The 19,790-nt window shown below is 43.9% G+C and overlaps 1 protein-coding gene across 12 annotated transcripts in view; it reads right to left on the reverse strand.

The window, feature by feature from the left end:
- TXNDC11 (thioredoxin domain containing 11) overlaps nucleotides 1–19,790 on the reverse strand; it is a 71,181-nt gene that overhangs the window by 14,653 nt on the left and 36,738 nt on the right. For 6 of the 12 annotated variants that reach the window (XM_063796667.1, XM_016929431.4, XM_063796669.1 and 3 more), the window contains 2 exons: nucleotides 6,700–6,812; nucleotides 4,372–4,572 (listed from right to left, as the gene is read on the reverse strand). In XM_063796667.1, coding sequence (XP_063652737.1) covers nucleotides 4,372–4,572; nucleotides 6,700–6,812 — 314 coding nt within the window. Of the gene's footprint in view, nucleotides 1–4,371; nucleotides 4,573–6,699; nucleotides 6,813–9,914; nucleotides 9,996–10,211; nucleotides 10,330–19,790 lie in introns of those variants that run through there. The other 6 variants (XM_063796672.1, XM_063796671.1, XM_063796674.1 and 3 more) reach the window with 3 other exon arrangements.

Here is a 19,790-nt window from a genome sequence, read left to right on the forward strand (position 1 = left end):
AACATCTCAGTGGTTTTTGGATGAGGCTCTGACAGCATGCAGTACTAACAAGGTCAAGCCTATATAATCCGTGAAGAGCCCAGATGCCCTCTGGCCCCATCCTGGTACTGTTTTACATTCAAAGACGCAGTAATAGACAACTACTCCCACCCACTCCCACAAAAACCTCCATAAGACTTCACGATTTACTGTAATCTTTTACAGAAGTCCAAGTAGGAGATCATTAATTATATTATAGAGAAGAAAATTCCTTGAAAAATCTTTCTTCATCTCTTTTAGCTTCAGTATCTCATAAACAAAGCAGCCACGTAAAGAATATTTTTAATTGAAGAAAGTATTCTGTCTACAGCAATGCTTTTTTTTTTGAGACAGAGTTTCACTCTTGTTGCCCAGGCCGGAGTACAATGGCATGATCTCAGCTCACTGCAACCTCCGCCTTCCAGGTTCAAGCAATTCTCCTGCCTTAGCCTCCCAAGTAGCTGGGATTACAGGCATGCATCACGACGCCCAGCCAATTTTTTCTATTTTTATTTCGCCTGGTTAATTTTTTGTATTTGTAGGAGAGACGGGATTTCACCATGTTGGCCAGGCTGGTCTCGAACTCCTGACCTCAGGTGATCCACCTGCCTCGGCCTCCCAGGGCTGTAATCCCACTGGGATTGTAAGCATGAGCCACTGCGCCCAACCAGCAATGCTTTTTTTTGAGATGGAGTTTTGCTCCAGTTGCACAGGCTAGAGGGCAGTGGCACCATCTTGACTCGCTGCAACCTCTGCCTCCCAGGTTCAAGCGATTCTCCTGCCTCAGCCTCCCAAGTAGCTGAGACTACAGGCGCACACCACCATGCCTGGCTAATTTTTGTATTTTTAGTAGAGACGAGGTTTCACTATGTTGGCCAGGCTGGTCTTGAATTCCTGATCTCAGGTGATGTGATCCACCCTCCTCAGCCTCCCAAAGTGCTGGGATTACAGGCGTGAGCCACTGCGCCCAGCCAGCAATGCTCTTAAAGAGTTAGGCATTATCATTTTTCTCTTATGAAGGGGAATTTATGTTTCTATTCCTTTTACCTAACAGGCAGTTTTGAAAACACAACTCAACTTATGTCACATTCTGTGTATCACTTGATGTCATTTATTTCATGTGAATAATTAAGGAAATCTTGGCAAATAACTGTTCGCACAGTAGATGTTTCCTTCTATTTTCTTTAATCAGGGAAATCTGTGAGCCTGAACATGCTAACCATGCCTTTGCTTACCAGATTCAGACGATGTGAATGCCTCAAATAAACACCTTTAAAATAGAAAACAAGTCACGAAGACTCTTTGCTGGCTGAGGTAAGCATTTCCTTTGATTAACAAGTTGTGTAATACACACTGCGATGTCTTATAACCTCTCTAGAACTCTCTAGAGACACCAGGGTGTCAGTGGCCTCACGCCGGTGTCAGGATCTGTACTTTTGCATGTGTGTGTGGGTACACATGCAGGTATGCATGTGTGTAGAAGCAGCTACCCACTATGGGCTTGGTGCGGCCACCATATGGTCACTCCTGACTGGCATCCTACATGCACCACAGCACAACTGTCCAGAATGTCGGTGCTTGGTATGCCCCCAACTCTATTCCACTCACTCTAAGATGACCTCTCTCTTCTCAACAATGCAAACATCCTCAAAGTTCTGCCCAATATTAGGCCTAAGGTGGTACTGAAAAAGTAAAGCCACCTAACTCTTTCATGGTCAACAAGCTAATGAATTTACAGCTCATCTTGCGTAAGTACAGCGTTCATCCTTCCCACCTTACCCAAAGGCTTCTTCATCTCTAGTCACTGTGTCACAGTTTCCCCGATCATAGACACTACTTTCCATCCTCCACCTCTACCACCCAAGTTCAGGTTCTTACTACTTCGCAGTTTTCTGGAACCCTCCTGCCAGAAAAACGTTCGTAATGATAACGCACAGCCCTGGCTGCATCTCTTCACTGTCAGTAAGACTTGTATGGGCCAGGTGCAGTGGCTCATGCCTGTAATCCCAACACTTTAGGAGGCCAAGGAAGACCGATCGCTTGAGCCCAGGGCTTTTGTAACCTGCCTGGGTAACATGGCGAAACCCCATCTCTACAAAAAAATACAAAAATTAGCCAGGCGTAGAGGCGTGCACCTGTAGTCCCAGCTACTTGGGAGGCTGAGGTGGGAGGATCACCCGAGCTCAGGAGGCAGTGAGCCGAGATCGTGCCACTGTACTCCAACCTGGGCAACAAAGGAAGACCCTAACTCAAAAAAAAAAAAAAAAAGAGAAGACAAAGACTTGGATGACTATGGTTAATCTTGAAATCCTCAGAGAAGTCCACAAGGCCCTCTCCTCCAAAGGCTTTTTCAAGATCTCTCCCCAGTTAGCCCTTCCTGCAGACCACAAAACCCGGCCTCCTTCCTAACACCTAAACCTGCAGCAACTCCCGTCCCTCATGTCTCTGCTCAGGGTCCTCCTTCCCGTAAGTTTTTCTCAACCCATCAAGATCCTGGCTGCCCCTACAAGTCCGTCTCGAATACTTCACCCATCCAAAGCCTCTGCTAACTCCTCCCCTGCCTGGAACCCCGCTTTCTGAGATGGCACCCTCCCTCCTCTGGTTCCTCCTGACTCTGGGCCTGATCGTCCTCTACTTTGAATTATAGGCAGGCTTTCACTCCCTGTACTGGACAAGCCTCTAAGACCACAGGACAAGATGGTGTCGCATCTATCCTTTCTCCCCTGGAGCTTCCCAGCACAGTGCTCAATAAACATTTGCCAAACTGACCTGAAACAAAAAGGGAAATGTGCTGGACAGGCACTTTGCTTGTCTGAGTAATTCATAATACGGTCAGATGCCACCTCGTGTTCGGTCATCTCACCCACATGCTGAGGTTAAGGGAACGCACTCACCTCACAGAGACAATGGGAGCCCCAAAGAAAGGAGTCACAGGCAAAACCATGATAAAAAGGAGGCCTGTTGGTAGGGGGAGGATTTGCAGACTGCTGGAGGGGACACTCATTCAGAAACAACAGGCGAGAAACAGTCTTCCCACCAGGTGCCTAAATCCAACCACAACCCTCTGGGCAGAGGCTGTGGGCTCCTGCCACAAAATACAACCCAGCCAGGACCCTGACACACCCAAACCAGACAGGAGAGAACTCTCCAAATCCACAACCACAGCCACACCACCTTGACTGAAAACCTTCCTTTCCTACAATGAGCTTTAAGGCTCTTAATATTAGATACAGTAAAGGCCTAGTCATTTCAAATGGTGCCTCAGTTCACAAAAGATCCATGTAGTGAAAATGTTCTAAAGAAACAGTTTTATTACTTTGAGTCCTCCCTAATTAGAGGGGAAGAAACAAAGCTATTTCATTTCTCTCCTCTTTCTTCCTCTAAGCCAAAGAGCAGCATTCATTCAGAATACTCCCCAGAGGGAATCATAACTTGAACAAAAAGACTCCAGCACAGCAAAGGGAGGGATCCAGCTGGGCGAGAAGTCCTGCCTCCCTGTCCCTCCAGGCAGGAGGCCAGGCCAGCGCTGAGGGGCTCAGGTCTGCTTAGCTGGCCAGTGGTACACTGGCTGTCTGAAATTGGTTTTGGCCAATTAAGGGATCCTTGAGGGAGTGAAAAAATAAAAACCTCAGTAAATGCAATTTTGCCACCCCAGGCTCGCTCTGCATACTGTGCCTGCTGTCTCTCCAGGCTCACTCTGCAAAATGTGCCTGCTGTCTCTGAGCGCCTCCAAATGCTCCGTGTGGAAAATAAACTCACGCCCAGAGCAGGCGCACCAGATGAAGCCGAAGACAGGCAGGAACAGCAGGCTCCGATGGCGCTGCCTCTGAAAACCACTCTGGCTTCTGCACGACAGGGAAGGTTCAGAGAAACAAGGTGTCCCAACATCGCTGCTGCTGCTCGCTCTCCTCTGCTGTCCTGAGGATGGCCAGGGCTGGCAGTCTGGCCAAACCCCCAAGACAATGGCATCTCCTAGGCCACACTAAACTCGGCCTGTGTTCCTGCCACTCCCTGTTTCACCCCCTAAACAGGAAGCTCAACAGCAGCCACATCAGAAGAGGGCATTTGGTCCTTCTCTGGAAGGGCACGGTGTGGCTTCCCTGCCTCTTCCCACTCACTCCAGACGCCAACAGCTGTCAATAAATATGGCCAGAGAGGCTGCGGCAGTCCCTGTCCTAGACACGGGCTCTCTCCTGCCCATATGGAGGGGCAAAGAGCAATGCTCAGAGCCACAGCTGCCCCTCCTGGCAGCCATTAGCTGCCAGAGTAAATGACTGAGTGTGGGATGAGAGGGGCCAGGTAGATGAGGCTTTCCTACTCCTCATGAGGTGCTTTTCACATCACAGCTCTTACCTCGTCTATTAAAGGATGACTTTCGGCCAGGGGATTAAAAGGTATGAACAGAAACAGCGCTGGTCCTTTCTTCAGCTCGTTATTCAGCAGGAGACTCTTGCCTCCGTGTGGCCACAGCCACCGAAAGAGCGTCTCCTGGTTTTCTAAGGCCCACTTACAGATGTTCTCAGCTGTGTAGTTCAGGACCTCCCTGGGGAAGACCTGTGAAGGACAAAGGCACAGAGGATAAAGGAGAGCTCATGAGGTGGGGCAAGCTCAAGGCACATCAGTGCTGTTCCAACCCCACCACTAAGGGTGAGAAAACCCAGGCGTGGAGCGGGGCCTGGCCCCACTGTGCAGCTAACACCCGCTTCTCCAGAGACAGCATTTCCTCACAAGTGGTTGAAAAAACAAAAGTGGTTGCAGGAGGTGACTTCCATATCGTGTGATTCATCTTTCTGCCTTGAGACAGACCCACCTATCAACAAATAATTCTCCCTGCCAGCTGGTGGCGATAACAACCTCTATCACCCTGTCCAAGGACAGGTATTAAACGTCACTGGGTATTCATAAAAGGACCAAGACATATCTAAGGGAACAGAAATTACAGAGTCAAGGATCATTTAGATTTTGACCTTGGTCCTTCAAATGCTGCCCCCAAGGGCAGCATGGAGCCTCCGTGCGGCACAGGCTGTCTGTTCTGCTCACCTGTATCCTCCGGGCCTAGACGAACACCAGGCACACAGCAGGAACTCAACACATGTCTTCAGCAATCAAAAATGACCTAAACTTGCACAAGGCCACGGATCATATTTTACATGTACGAATAAATGAAAGAGACACCTAGATTTTTTGCTTTGTTTTGCTATAAACAACCAATATATGTGAACATAAAATTATTTTTGAAATTCTAACAATTTAAATCACTGGCTTCAAACAGAACTACCAAAGGGGTGCTTCAGAGGGTTTTGAAAAATGAGATATTTAAAACTCCTCAAAACGAAGATTTAAATTGACTCATAACAGAGACTAACCACTGCTTGTGTTTTTAAAAATAATGGTATCCCAGTATTATTTCATTTGATAAAAGGAATTCTACTGCTACACAAACCAACCAACCTTAATCACTACCAAATCGAAGCAGTAAACCTGATATATTTTTCCATCTCATAGTCCTACCTTTCTTTCCCCATCTACTTTTAATTTCTTTCTCAGTACCCTTTACTATAAATAAATATATGTAGGCTGTGTAACATGCTAAAAATGAAGGATGTAGGAAAATGACAGATAGCAAAAGCAGATGATGTCAAAGCAGCTTAGGCAGAGGCACAAGGAGCGTAGGTGGGCAGCAGAGAAACAACCACAGCAGTGATTGTCAAGGTGGGACGATGGGAGTTTGAAAAACCATACTCAAACTACACTCAAACATTTCCATTTGGAAAACACAAAAATACATTTGACTTTTGGAATATAAACTGCAAGAAGTAAAGCACAGTATCTGGGCTACGAGAGATATGCAGAAGCCAGGGCGACTGGCAAGCAAGGGGGCACCCCTGGAGTGGGCCCAACAGCCCCTCTGAAGGCACAAGACTTAGACATTGTGCCAAGGGGGGCGCAGGTTTTAAAGGCTGGGTACACTGGGTGCAGGGAAATTGATCTGTATATGACCTGTAAGTTACTGACAGTGATGCGAGAGAGACAGAATACTTCAGGAAAGTCAACTCAGTGATGTGACTGAGGAAGCAGCAACAGAGTAGACGCATAGGACTGAGCAGGACACAGGTCAATGCTCAGAAGCAGCTGAGTTCAGGCTGCTCCACAGAAAGCAAATGAAATTGGGGAACAAAGGCGACAATGGAAAACTGAGGCTCTCTGGGATGAGAAGCCATCAACTTCTCACTGTGACTTGACAAGAACTTCAAAAATCCATTACATCAGCTAAGGAGAAAAGCATGTCACATTACTACTCATCATAAAAGAAACAGATAAACACAGAACATCACTCAGTGGAAGCCTAGCTTCTGAAAACACGGGCTCAGAGTAACAATTCTTCAAGAGAGTAACTCTGCAATTTTATCCAAGAAGAAAAACTTTAAAGTCTGTACCAAAATCTAAGAATACAAATAAAGAATTTCTATACATTAATTTCAAGAGCCCTCTAATGCATGGGTTCTTAACCTGGAGCCTGGGCTCTAGGGTGGGGCTGTAAGAACTCTCCATCCATATATAAAATCATATGCGCTTTTCTAGAGAGTGTCCATAGATTTTAACCAATTCTCAAAGGAGTCTGTGACCTAAACAAGGTTAAGAACCACTGCGCTAACATAAACGTGATTTCAAAATACTTACAAGTGATGTGTTGAAATGTCTATGTAAATACACACTTCCAGAGTGTACTAAGGATACCAGTTTCGCAAGATGTTTATTTGTGATAACCCCAAATCGTACTGTTCCTAGGTAATCTGAAACAGAAAATTTTCCTTCATTAAAGAAAAGGCCTGTGCCTTAAAACAACCACAAAACCCAGTGATCAAGTCTTGAAGCACAAACCCCTGCAGCTAAGCTCCTTCTGGTAACCTAGCCTAGAGAGGGAAGGAAGAGGCGCTGAGGAACCTCCCCTCCTGAAACCGACCTCGGCCCCTCAGATGTCAAGCCTGCTTCTGAGAGGATGTCTCTAAGTAACGTCTCTGACAATCACTTGTGCTGAGGAGTCCCCTGTGTCCACCTATGATGGTCTGACCTGTCCCCATTGATCACAGGCTGAGGCACATGCTGTTCTCTTTGTCTGGACACTTCCTGTGGCTGGTTCCTTGTCATTACTCATCTCAGCTCCTACTTTCTGTGAGAAGCCTTCCTTGACCACCCCACCTAACAGCTAACATTCAGGGGAGAGAGTTTACAAAGGGAAACTGGGCTCCTGACCCATTCAGGTACTCTCTTTACCAATTACCCTATTTTTTATAGCACTTATTAACATCTGCATAATCTCATTCATTTATTTAGATTTCCTTTGGCTCAAAGTCCTCTTTTTTTTTTTTTTTTTTGAGATGGAGTCTCGCTCTGTGGCCCAGGTTGGAGTGCAGTGCTGCGATATCGGCTCACTACAACCTCTGTCTCGTGGGCTCAAGCAATTCTCCTGCTTCAGCCTCCCAAGTAGCTGCAATTACAGGCGTGTGCCACCACACCCAGCTAATTTTTGTATTTTTAGTAGAGACGGGGTTTCACCATGTTGGCCAGGCCAGTCTCGAACTCCTGACCTCAAGTGATCTGCCTGCCTCTGCCTCCCAAAGTGCCAGAATTACAGGTGTGAGCCACCACACTCGGCCCAATTTCCTCTTCTGACTGTAATTTCTGTGAAATTAGAGACTTTGTTTCATGCTAGTATCCCAGCACCTACAGAAGTGCCGGGGTGTATAGTTAAGAGGTCAAAAAATATTTATTAAATGAACAAATCTAGCATATATAAAGACTTATACAAATCAACAAGAAAAGGAAAATTGTTAACATGGACAAACCACAGAAAAGGAAATATGTATACATGGCTAATAATTACTGGAAATAAACTCAACCTCACTATCCCGAAAGGAAGCAAATTAAAACAAAAGACTACTTTTGACCCTCAAATTGCCCAGAATTTAAGACAAAGGAAACATCAAGTATTGATGAAAGTAAAGAAATGAGTATTTGACGTGATGCTGGTGGAAGAAGGCAAAAAGGCACAGCCACTCAGGAAAGCAGCTGCTGTACCGACTACAAGAACGGACACAGCTGGGATTTCCACTGCTAAGCATCCACATGTTTGTTAGGAGTCACATGCAAGGATATTCACCAAGAAACATTCTGCAAATGTTAAAAACAATGAGGCAGGACTATACACCACAAACAGAGGCTGAAAGAGTAGACTTTTGATGTTAACAAAAAAAAAAAAAAGAACTCACGCTTATAAAAGTTATGTGTGTGTATGTGTGTGTGTGTATGTATGTATGTGTGTGTATATATATATATATATATGTTTTTTCCCCTACAGGCACATATGTTTAGAAATGTATAAAGAATCTAAAAGGATAATGAAAGTGGTTTGATGTTAGAGAACGAACATCAACAGGGACCTTATCCTTATGTGTGAAGCTTTCATTTTTTTTCATGGAGTATAATATTTGTGTGATTATAAAGTATTTAGTGTTAAAGGAGGGTGAATAAGATACTGCAGAAAAAGGTACATTCTTTCCTATCCCCTTTTTGCTTTATTAGCACATGCTAAATAAAACATCAGTTAAACTACAGGCCAGGCGCAGTGGCTCATGCTGTTAATCCTAGCACTTTGGGAGGCCGAGGTGGGTGGATTGCCTGAGCTCAGAAGTTCAAGACCAGCCTGGCCAACATGGTGAAACCCTGTCTCTACTAAAAATATAAAAATTATCCAGGTGTGTTGTGGTGGGCACCTGTAATCCCAGCTACTTGGGAGGCGGAGGCATGAGAATCACTTGAACCCAGGAGGCAGAGGTTGCTGTGAGCTGAGATCCCAAGATCGTGCCACTGCACTCCAGCCTGGGCAACAGAGTGAGACTCTGTCTCCAAAGTAAATAAATAATTTTTTTAAAAAAAACAGTTAAACATCAAATATTACCAAATTATACACAAGTAGCTAAGATATAAAAATATTGAGGTGTTAAACCCATAAAGTTTCCAGTTTTATCCCATGACCCCACCTTTCAGTGGTGTGGTCCTCTCTCCCTCAGGTAAGGAGTGGCCGACAAGGATGAGGTCGGAGCGAATATGTCCCTACTGCCAGAGTCAATAATTTTTCATACAAATCTGATGAGTTTAAAATGGCACAAAACAAAAGAAATACAGGACAAATAAGCCAGGCTGGGGAAAGGGGACTGGAAACGGGAAGGCAGGGCTGAGGAGGCCTGGCACTGAGTAGGCCTTTTTGTATCTGACTCCTAGGGCCACAGTGATGTATCACACACCCTTCACACACTCCAAAATTAAACAATTAGTTAAAACCAAGCGAGATGTGGCAAACCCAACGTGGAATACAGCACGTACAAATAACTCTAACTATTGCAAATGGGTAACACCATGGTGAATGGGATAGGAAGAACTAACCTAAGTAACTGGAAAATAGTATCTTGACTGGATGCTGTAAAACTAAAGGCAAAAAGAACTGTACATAAATGCTGTAAATCTAGGTAGTAAATGTGTTTCTTAAAGAGGTATAAGTTAGCAATTCTGAAACTATGAACTTATTTACTTCTTTGTGGTAAGTACATTATACATAATTACAGCCAGGACTCTCACTGTTGCAGTAAGAAGTTATATATTAATAAGAGAAGGCTAAAATAAACCCTGTGATGTTAAATTGAAATCAGACAGAATGAGTATAAACTTAAGGCTTTTGATACACACACACACACACACACACACACACACACACAGAGGGAGAGAGGGGATGGATAGAGAAATACAGATATATGCACATGTGTGGGTATAATACACTTCCTAGTTCTATCTACTGAGAAGACCTAGAAGTAATGACATCCTAATACCAAAGAGCATACCTAGCACGTAGATCTTGGTTTCTAAATGCCATTCTCCAGTAAAAGAAACCAGGGCCCTTGGAGAAGAGGTTGATTCCAGAGCTGGGGTGAAGAAAGTACAAGATAAGCGTGAAATATCTTGTATCAGAAGTAAAGAAGTGGGCTGGGCATGGTGGCTCACGCCTGTAATCCCAGCACTTTGGGAGGCCAAGGCGGGTGGATCACCTGAGGTCACGAGTTTGAGACCAGCCTGGCCAACATAGTGAAACCCCATCTCTACTAAAAATACAAGAATTAGCCGGATGTGGTGGCACACACCTGTAATTCCAGCTATCTGGGAGGCTGAGGCAGCAGAATTGCTTGAACCCAGGAGGTGCAGGTTGCAGTGAGCCGAGATTTTTCCATTGCACTCCAGCCTGTGTGACAAGAGTGAAACTCCGTCTCAAAAAAAAATAAATGAAGTAAAGAAGTGCTCATAAAAGGATGGGGGTTTGTCCAAAGGACCCAGGAGCCAAGCTGAAGCCCTCCTAGTAGCCAAAGTTGGAACAATTTGAGCAACAAAATAAACAATGACAGTACACAGAATAAGATAAATACCCATGACTCCATAATAATATTAATGAGAACAGTCAGCTCTTCTTTACGGGAGAATTCCACTAATAATGAAAAAAGAATGAAACAAACAGAAAATAACCATTTGAACACCAGAGTAATTGTTGCAGGCAAGATCCACTGATGGAGGCTAAAATTCATGAGCAGAAGTTTGAGGATATATTTACATAGTGTCAAATGATCTTCCCCCAAGGTATTTATTTATTAATTACAAAGGAAGAGATAGTAACTTTTCAGTGGAGAAACACAGCAGACACTACTTTAACCAACTGATCAAAGTTAATGTCACCAGTAGGAGACACACTGACATCATATGAACCCCCTGATAAGAAGTGCTGAGAAGGACCTATTTCTATGGTATCGCTGTCAAAAGACATGACCTATTCCAGTCACAAGAAAACAGACAAAATTGAGCAATTTTCTACAAAATACCTGAGAAGTATTCTTCAGAAGTGTCAAGGTTATAAAGGACAAGGAAAGACAGAGGATTTGTCATAGGTTGAAGGAAACTGAGAAAAAAACCAACACATTGCGATATGGGATCCCAGACTGGATCGTGAAACAAAAACAGACACTAGTGGAAACATGGAGACAATTCAAATGAGGTCTGCAGTTTAGTGAATAGGACCGAACCAATGTTAATTTCTTTTTCTTTTTTTTTTTTTTTTTTTTGAGACAGATTCTTGTTCTGTCGCCCAGGCTGGAGTACAGTGGTGCATCTCGGCTCGCTGCAACCTTAAGTGATTCTCCTGCCTCAGCCTCCCGAGTAGCTGGGATTACAGGCATGCACCCCCATGTCCAGCTAATTTTTCTGTATTTTTAGGAGAGACAAGGTTTCACCATGTTGGCCAGGATGGTCTCGAACTCCTAACCTCAAGTGATCCACCTGGCCTCAGCCTCCCAAAGTGCTGGGATTACAGGTGTGAGCCACCACACCCAACTCTAACATTGACTTCTTAGTTTGTACAAAAACACCTAACAATTGGTTATGTAAGATGTTAACAATGGGGGAAACTGGCTAAAGACAGGCAATTATGGAACTCTCTGTTTTATTTTTCCAACTTTTCTCTAAGTATAGAATTAGTTGAAGATTTTTAAAAACTTTGTTTAAAGGGCATGGCATATAAGTCCAGATCCCAAAGCTGTCAGAAGAAACAGACCAAAGAGAGGACGTGATTTAGTAGGACCAAAACACCACTCTCCAGAAGCAGCTGATCTTGGAGGACAGTCACAGTTAAAAGAAGAGAAGGAAAAGCAGCCAGTAAGGAAATTCATTTGAGAGCCTGCCAAAGTCACCATCGTGATTTATTAGAGCAGAGAAATAAGAAGTGACAGCCTGACCCAAAAGTTAAAAGGGGCCATTCAAAAACCTGTTTAACTGCATTAATAAGAATGGACAGTCTGCCCACACAGAACAAATTCTAACATGCTCAAACATATTATAATTTCAAAACTTTATTTTTCACACGTAACAGAAATGTACAAAAATCACACTTCTATTTAAGTTCTAGCATATGGTGGAAATCTTGCTAGAAGCAGCAGCTTAAATTTGCAGTCTCACGTGAACAAAGAATACTTGGATTAGCAGAGGAAGTTTATAGCGTAAAGATGACACAAAAAACCAGCATGTCACATCTCCTTATCCAGAGTGTTTTCTGATAAGCAGAGCTCCAGGGCTTTCTACGATAGAAGTCTTAGTCATTTATAAAATGAATTATTTTGTCCTAAAAGTAATGAATTTTCAATATTTTAATTAAGAACTTGGAATTTGTTGGACAATTAAAAATAAACTAAGACTCATACTCTCCCCTCCTCTACTCAAAAAGGTCTAAAAACTGCAGTATCCCATTCGATTAAAAAAAAAAATTCCCCATTAGCCTGGTAATTGGCCAGTTCAAGATCTCTGTTAACCATACAGTGACAACTGGTGTCAATGATCACTGCAAGATGTAATGAAATCTTGAAGGAACATCTGGGTAAAGAATTAGTTACTAAGCAGTTTCCACAGCTGCTCATGCAGGTGGCTAAGAAGGTCAAGGTGACCACAGCCAGCATGTCTCTTGGCGCCACTCACTCCTCAGGGAGGGAGGGTGCTCCTTGGCTGCTTGCTACAGAGGGTGCTGAGCCCTGGGCCCTGTGATCGTCGGCTACAAGGCTGTGCACACAGGCACCATCTAGACCCATCACAGCACATCTCCCATGGGCATGGGCTGGGGAACCAGCACTATTATGCTGATGCTAATATTGTTTGCTGTGCTTTGAGCAGAAATGGTCTTGTGCTTTGACTCATGAAATCTTGCCTACTTTTGGCAGGCAGGCAGGTTTACTCCTGGTCATCTCTTGTGAGTGTGGGATTCTTCTCTGCCCCTAACAGAATGTTCCTCTCTTGCTTCCCACACCCTCCCCAAGTATAGCTTTGGCTGCCCTTCTTGTGCCTCCCGTGCACCGCTGTCACCATCCACCTCATGACAGCTACCAAGGGTTCCTGAAAGACCTGAAACGCCATCTGGTTTCCACTCACATTTATCTGGCTCACTCTCCTCTAGTTTGGATAAAAGCTTTTTGGTTTTGGACAACGTTTTAATATATGACTACAGCTGACCCTTGAACAACATGGGTTTGAACTGCGTGGGTCCACTTACATGCAGATTTTTTTTTAACGAAACACAGATCCAAAATACAGTATTTGCAGAATTTAAAACCCACCTATATGGAGAGCCCATTTTCATACAGGCAGGTTCTGAAGGGCCAACTGTGGGACTTGAGTATGCAAATTCTGGTATATTTGGGGATCCTAGAACTAATCCCCAATCTATACCAAGGGAAAACTGTATTTTAGTTTAGTATCATATGACTTAAATTTAATTTTAAAAATTAAAATGTCAGTTTAGGGCTGGATGCGGTGGCTCACACCTGTAACCCCAGCACTTTGGGAGGCCAAGGTGGGTGGATCACCTGAGGTCAGGAGTTCGAGACCAGCCTGGCCAACCTGGTGAAACCCCATCTCTACTAAAAATTAGCCAGGCTTAGTGGCAGGCACCTGTAGTCCCAGCTATGTGGGAGGCTGAGGCAGGAGAATCACTTTAATGTGGGAGGTGAAAAAAAAAAAAACTCCATGATTTTTATACTGATTATATGTTGAAATAATTTGGATACACTGGGTTAAATATTAATTTCACCTGTTTCTTTTATTTTTCCCTTTTTTTTTTTTTTTTTTTAAAGACAGAGTCTCACTTTGTCACCCAGCCCGCAGTAAAGTAGCCCAATCTTGGCTCACTGCAACCGCCACCTCCCAGGTTCAAGCGATTCTCCTGCCTCAGCCTCCTGAGTAGCTAGGATTGCAGGCGTGCACCACCATGCCCAGCTAATTTTTATATTTTTAGTAGAGACAGAGTTTCACCATGTTGGCCAGGCTGGTCTCGAACTCCTGACCTCAACTGATCTGCCTGCCTCAGCCTCCCAAAGTGTTAGGATTACAGACCTGAGCCACCGCCAGCCTCAACCGCTTCTTTTTAATTTTTAGTGTAGCTACTAGAAAAGTTTAAATTAGGCTGGGTATGGTAGCTCACATCTATAATCTCAACAGTTTTGAGAGGCTGAGGCAGGAGGATCACTTGAGGCCAGGAGGTCAAGACCAGCCTGGGCAAGAGAGTGAGACCCTAGCTCTAAAAAAATTTTTAAAAATTCGCTGAGCGTGATGATGTAAGCCTATAGTCCTAGCTACTTGGGAGGCTGATGCAGGAGGAATGCTTGAGCCCAGGAGGTCAAGGCCGCAGTGAGCTATAATTGCACCACTGCACTCCTGCCTGGACAACAATATGAGATCCTGTCTCAAAAAACAAACTTAAAAAAAGAAAAGTTTAAATTAGCTATGTGGTTCATATTTTATTTCCATTAGATTATGCCAGAGTGGTAATGATGAAAAAGCAAGATTCATTTATCTCAGGAAGACAATTAGCCTGAGATGATAAATCCAGCAGCCAGCAAGTCTTAATAATTGGCACTTATCTGGTAAGATCACATGAGACAATGTTTCTTGAATTTTTTTCATGAAAATCCATCCAACAGCAAAGAATAATTATCTTTAAGAACGTGTCCCCTCTTCTTCAAAAAGGAAAAAGTGGGGCTCTAGACCTATGACTCTAGCCTGAGCTTCTGAAATTAATTCTCTCTCAGAGGCCTATAGTAAATAGCACTTGGTGTACTACAAAGTACCCAAGGATACACTGAAAGAACAGAGAGAAACTCCAGGTCTGAACAATGTGGAATTCCTTACATTAGGGAAGGTCATCTGCTATCATGGAGACTTCTGCATGAGCTCATCTCTAAGGCATCATGGAACAAAATGGAATATCGGGTCAAGAAAAATGCTTATAAAGGTAACTGCTAACAAACCAACATATACTTCAAAACAAAATACCACTGGATTAAGTCACATGGCATTTAATCATCATGGCTAAGAAGTCATTTACTCCATGGGGAAATTCTTCTCATTTCTTTAAACTGAAAATAGTGATATCCCAAAAGGCAAACCTGTATCATAGTACCTTCCATCTGTTGGGAAACAATTCTCATTTTAGTCTGTTAATTTTAACTTCTACTTTCCCACTCTTCTTTCCAAAGTCAGAAAAAGGAGAAAAATAGGTTTAAAAAAGGGATTAAAACAACCCCTCTGATTTTAATATTTACATAGTGATTCACTTTTCAAGTTCTTCATAACCATTTCCTGGTGATGTTATATATTTCCAATAAAGTGTCCGTTAAAATGAAAAAACCTTCGAAGAAATGTAACATTACAGAAATGCTTGTTTTCAATGTATAAACTATCATTACTTGCATTTTCCCCCTAGAAATGAGACAGTGAAATGTGCATAGTTTCAAACTTCTTAATATAAAGCACAAAGCAATTATCTAGAAAAAAATCTGGCATTTGGACATCACAGATACATTGTGGTGTTTGCCAAGATATTACTAAACTAACATGTAACTTATAAGCTGTGATTCTTTTTTTTTTTTTTTTTTTTGAGACAGAGTCTCGCACTGTCGCCCAGGCCTGGAGCGCAATGGCGTGATCTCAGCTCACTGCAACCTCTGCCTCCCAGGTTCAAGTAATTCTCCTGCCTCAGCCTCCCGAGTAGCTGAGATTACACCACCACCATGCGTAGCTAATTTTTTGTATTTTTAGTAGAGACAGGGTTTCACTATATTGGTCAGGCTGGTCTCGAACTCCTGACCTTGTGATCTGCCCACTTCAGCCTCCCAAAGTGCTGGGATTACAGGAGTGAGCCACCGCGCCTGGCAGCTGTGATTCTTTCTGTATGTGAGCTAGGTAGGAAGGAAAGAGAAATGTAGTTCCAAGTACATGATTTTAGGAGAAAATAAACTGTAGTACTAAATACGCATTGTTACATATACTTAACCTGACAGTAAAATAAACACCCTCACACCAATTGTTCTCATTTAGTAAGTCTAAAGCACCATATTAAAATGATCAATTCAGGCCAGGCACAGTGGCTCACACCACCACGGTGAAACCCCGTCTCTACTAGAAGTACAAACATTAGACAGACGTGGTGGCACATGCCTGTAATCCCAGCTACTCGGGAGGCTGAGGCAGGAGAACCGCTTGAACCCGGGAGGCAGAGACTGCAGCGAGCCAAGATCACACCACTGCACTCTAGACTCAGTGACAGAGCAAGACTCCATCTCAAAAGAAAAAATAAAATGATCAATTGAAAAACTTCCCTTGTATGCACTTCAATTAATTTTTTTTTTTTTTGGTAGCCCTCAGGGGAAGGAAGGACTCTGCAAACTAAATATATCCACTGAGAAACCTCCTCCACCCCATTTCAGGCTGTTCTTAAGGTCTAACACAGGAGTCAGCTAGATGAGGTCTCTGTCACATGTTCTCTTTTTCCCCTCCAAACAATGCTTTAAAAATGTAAAAAACATCCTTAGCTCCCAGGCCTACAAAAATAGGCCAAGGGCCATTGCATTTTCAAGATGAAGTGTCCCTTACAGATAACTAGGGCAAAGCTCCCTTATTTAACAGATGGGGAACCTGAAACCTGAAGGCCAGTGAGAAAAGGCCGCTGGGCCATGATTATACCAGGATACTTGCTATTAAAATGACTACAGAGCCAGGCGCAGTGGCTCATGCCTGTAATCCCAGCACTTTGGGAGGCCAAGGTGGGTGGACTGCTTGAGCCCAGGAATTCAAGAGCAGCCTAGGCAACATGGGAAAACCTCATCTCTACAAAAATTAGCTGGGTGTGATGGCGTGAGCCTGCAGGAAGATCACCTGAGCCTCGGGAGTTTGAAGCTGCAATGAGCCGTGACTGTGCCACTGCACTCTAGGGCAACAGAGTGAGACCCTGCCAAATAAATAAATAAACATTAAATAAAATAAAATGACTTCAGGACTCATTGGCCCCTGTCTATCTATGTTTATTGTTAGGAAGATACCACTAAAGCCCAGGGAAAACTAGAAACCAAGACAGGCTGCTAAGCGGAAGACATGGCCTATTGTCTATTAGTGCAACAGCAGCTCCAAGAAAGAAGCTGGGGTGATGAAAATCACAGGACGTCCAGTGTGCCGGACGTCATGCTAGATAGTCAAGAGTTATTAATCCATAGAACTTCCCCTAGGCCTTGAAAAATTAGGAAGGCAGACATTAGCCAGGGAAAAACATTACATTTAAAGCAGTATCACAGGCAAAGCCAAGAGGGAATCACCATATCATATCACCTGCTGCACCTCAGTAGAGCAGAGGAGCTGCAGAGAAAACAGAGTAAGGGTGGAGTGAGTGAGCTCTGCACCAGGGTTCTCATCTCAGCTCCTGTATTTACTGGCATGTGATGGTACTGGCTTCGTGTTGTTGCTGTAACAAATAATGGCAGACACACAGATGTATTTTAAAGTTCTGGATGTCAAAAGTCCAAAATGAGTCTCACTAGGCTAAAATCAACCCTGGCCTGTTAGCAAGTCATGTTCCTTTGGGAGGCTCTGGGGGAGAATCCTTGACTTTTCCAGCTCCAGAGGTTACCCACATCCCTTGGTTTGTGGCCCTTTCCTCCTTCAAAGCCAGTGACAACTAGACTGTCCGTCTCACATTACACTCTGCTATTTTGCCTCCAATTTTGATTCTTAAGAATCCTTCTGATTACACTGAGCCCACCCCAGTAACACAGGATAACCTCAGTGTCAGCTGATTAGCAATCTAATTCTATTTGCTACCTTAATTCCCCCTTGCCATGTATATAACCTATTCGCAGGTTCTACTGAGTAAGAAGCAGAGCTTTTTAAGGAGCCCTTATGAGCCCTGCCTACCACACTAACCCTGAGCCAGTTAGCAACCCCTCAGAGCTTCGGTTTCTCCATCTGTGAAACTGGAATAAACACTTCCTACTTCAAAGGGTGACAGTGAAGACTGTGTCATTCAGGTAAAGTGCCTGGCTCATAGAAGTGCTCAGTCAAATATCAGCTTATCTGGTTCAACTGTATACAAAAGGTGGCCAAGGACAGACCAGAACTGGGCTTGTCTGCACGGAGCTGTTTGACTGTAAGTTTGTGACTTTATTATGTCCCTAAGATTATTTTCTAAGATTGTAATGCTTCTAGTTCTTTATCTAGGAGTCTTATCAACTTCCAAACATGAAAAAAACAAATTTGGAGAAACAGGATCAACACCCACACCAATACTCTAAAAGAGTCAATTTAAAAGGGTAGAAAATATCACTACATAATTAGAAAGTGAAGGTGCAATTTTTCAAATACCTGGGATTGAGGGATCAAAATCTCTCTAAATGAACACTAAATTTGGCTCTGAGCTTCCTGAAGCCAAGGCACAAGTGGACACACCTGTTGCTTTCCCCAGCCCCATCAACCTTCCACTCTGCATGCAGTTTCTTCCATACTTAGCTGCAGGCTAAACCTCCCACCCCCAGCACCCATCTCCACTGAGCCATCTTCCCGTCTCCACCTAAGGAAGGCTGTCACAGACCCATCACTAAATTCTCATTGTGAGCAACCCTACTTCTTGGCCACACTGGCTGGTGGCTCCTGCTGATGGCAGGAAATGAGGTACATTCATCATTATAGCTATATCCATACCAGATCCTCAAATGGTTGTTGAATTATTTAATAAGAAATCGTACTTCTGATTCTAACCTCACGTGCTGAGAGGATCTTTTTTGGCCTTAGTTCTTATTTATAAGACTTAAGAAATAAGTCATTGTGGGGCACAGTGGCTCACCCCTTTAACCACAGCACTTCTGGAGGCTGAGGTGGCTGGACTGCTTGAACCCAGGAGTTCAAGATCAGCCAGGGCAACATGGTGAAACTACATCTCTACAAAAAAAATAGAAAAATTTGGCCAGGAGTGGTGGACGCCTGTAATCCCAGCACTTTGGAAGGCTGAGGTGGTTGGATCACCTGAGGTCGGGAGTTCAAGACCAGCCTGACCAACATGGAGAAACCCCATTTCTACTTAAAACACACACACACACACACATACACACAGAAATCAGTTGGGCATGGTGGTGCATGCCTGTAAATCCCAGCTACTTGGGAGGCAGGAGAATCGCTTGAACCCAGGAGGCGGAGGTTGCAGTGAGCCAAGATCGTGCCATTGCACTCCAGCCTGGGCAACAAGAGTGAAACTCTGTCTCAGGAAAAAAAAAAAAAAATTGCCAGGTTGCCAGGCGTGGTGGTGTATGCCTGTAGTCCCAGCTCCGTGGGGGGCTAAGGTAGGAGGATCACCTGAGCCTGGGGAGGTTGAGGCTGCAGTGAGCCATGATTGTGCACTCCAGCCTGGGCACAGAGTGAGACTCAGTCTCAAAAAAAAAAAAGAAAAGAAATCATAATGGAAATAAAAGCATCTCTCACAAAATATGCAAGGATTCCTTTGCTAAAATAATGTCAACTGAGTTAAACAGTTAGTTTTAGGTGTGGGGACATAAAGTATGGAATTTTTTTTCCTTTTTTTTGAGACAGAGTTTTGCTCTTGTTGCCTAGGCTGGAGTGCAATGGCATGATTTTGGCTCACTGCAACCTCCACCTCCCAGGTTCAAGCGATTCTCCTGTCTCAGCCTCCCAAGCAGCTAGGATTACAGTCATGCGCCACCATGCCTGCCTATTTTTGTATTTTTAGTAAACACCGGGTTTCTCCGTGTTGGTCAGACTGGTCTAAAACCCCTTACCTCAGGTGATCCGTCCGCCTTGGCCTCCCAAAGTGCTGGGATTACAGGTATGAGCCACAGCGCCCGGCCCAAATTATGGAATTT

The sequence above is a fragment of the Pan troglodytes genome, chromosome 18 (genome assembly GCF_028858775.2).
Source record: "Pan troglodytes isolate AG18354 chromosome 18, NHGRI_mPanTro3-v2.0_pri, whole genome shotgun sequence".
Lineage (NCBI taxonomy): Eukaryota > Metazoa > Chordata > Mammalia > Primates > Hominidae > Pan > Pan troglodytes.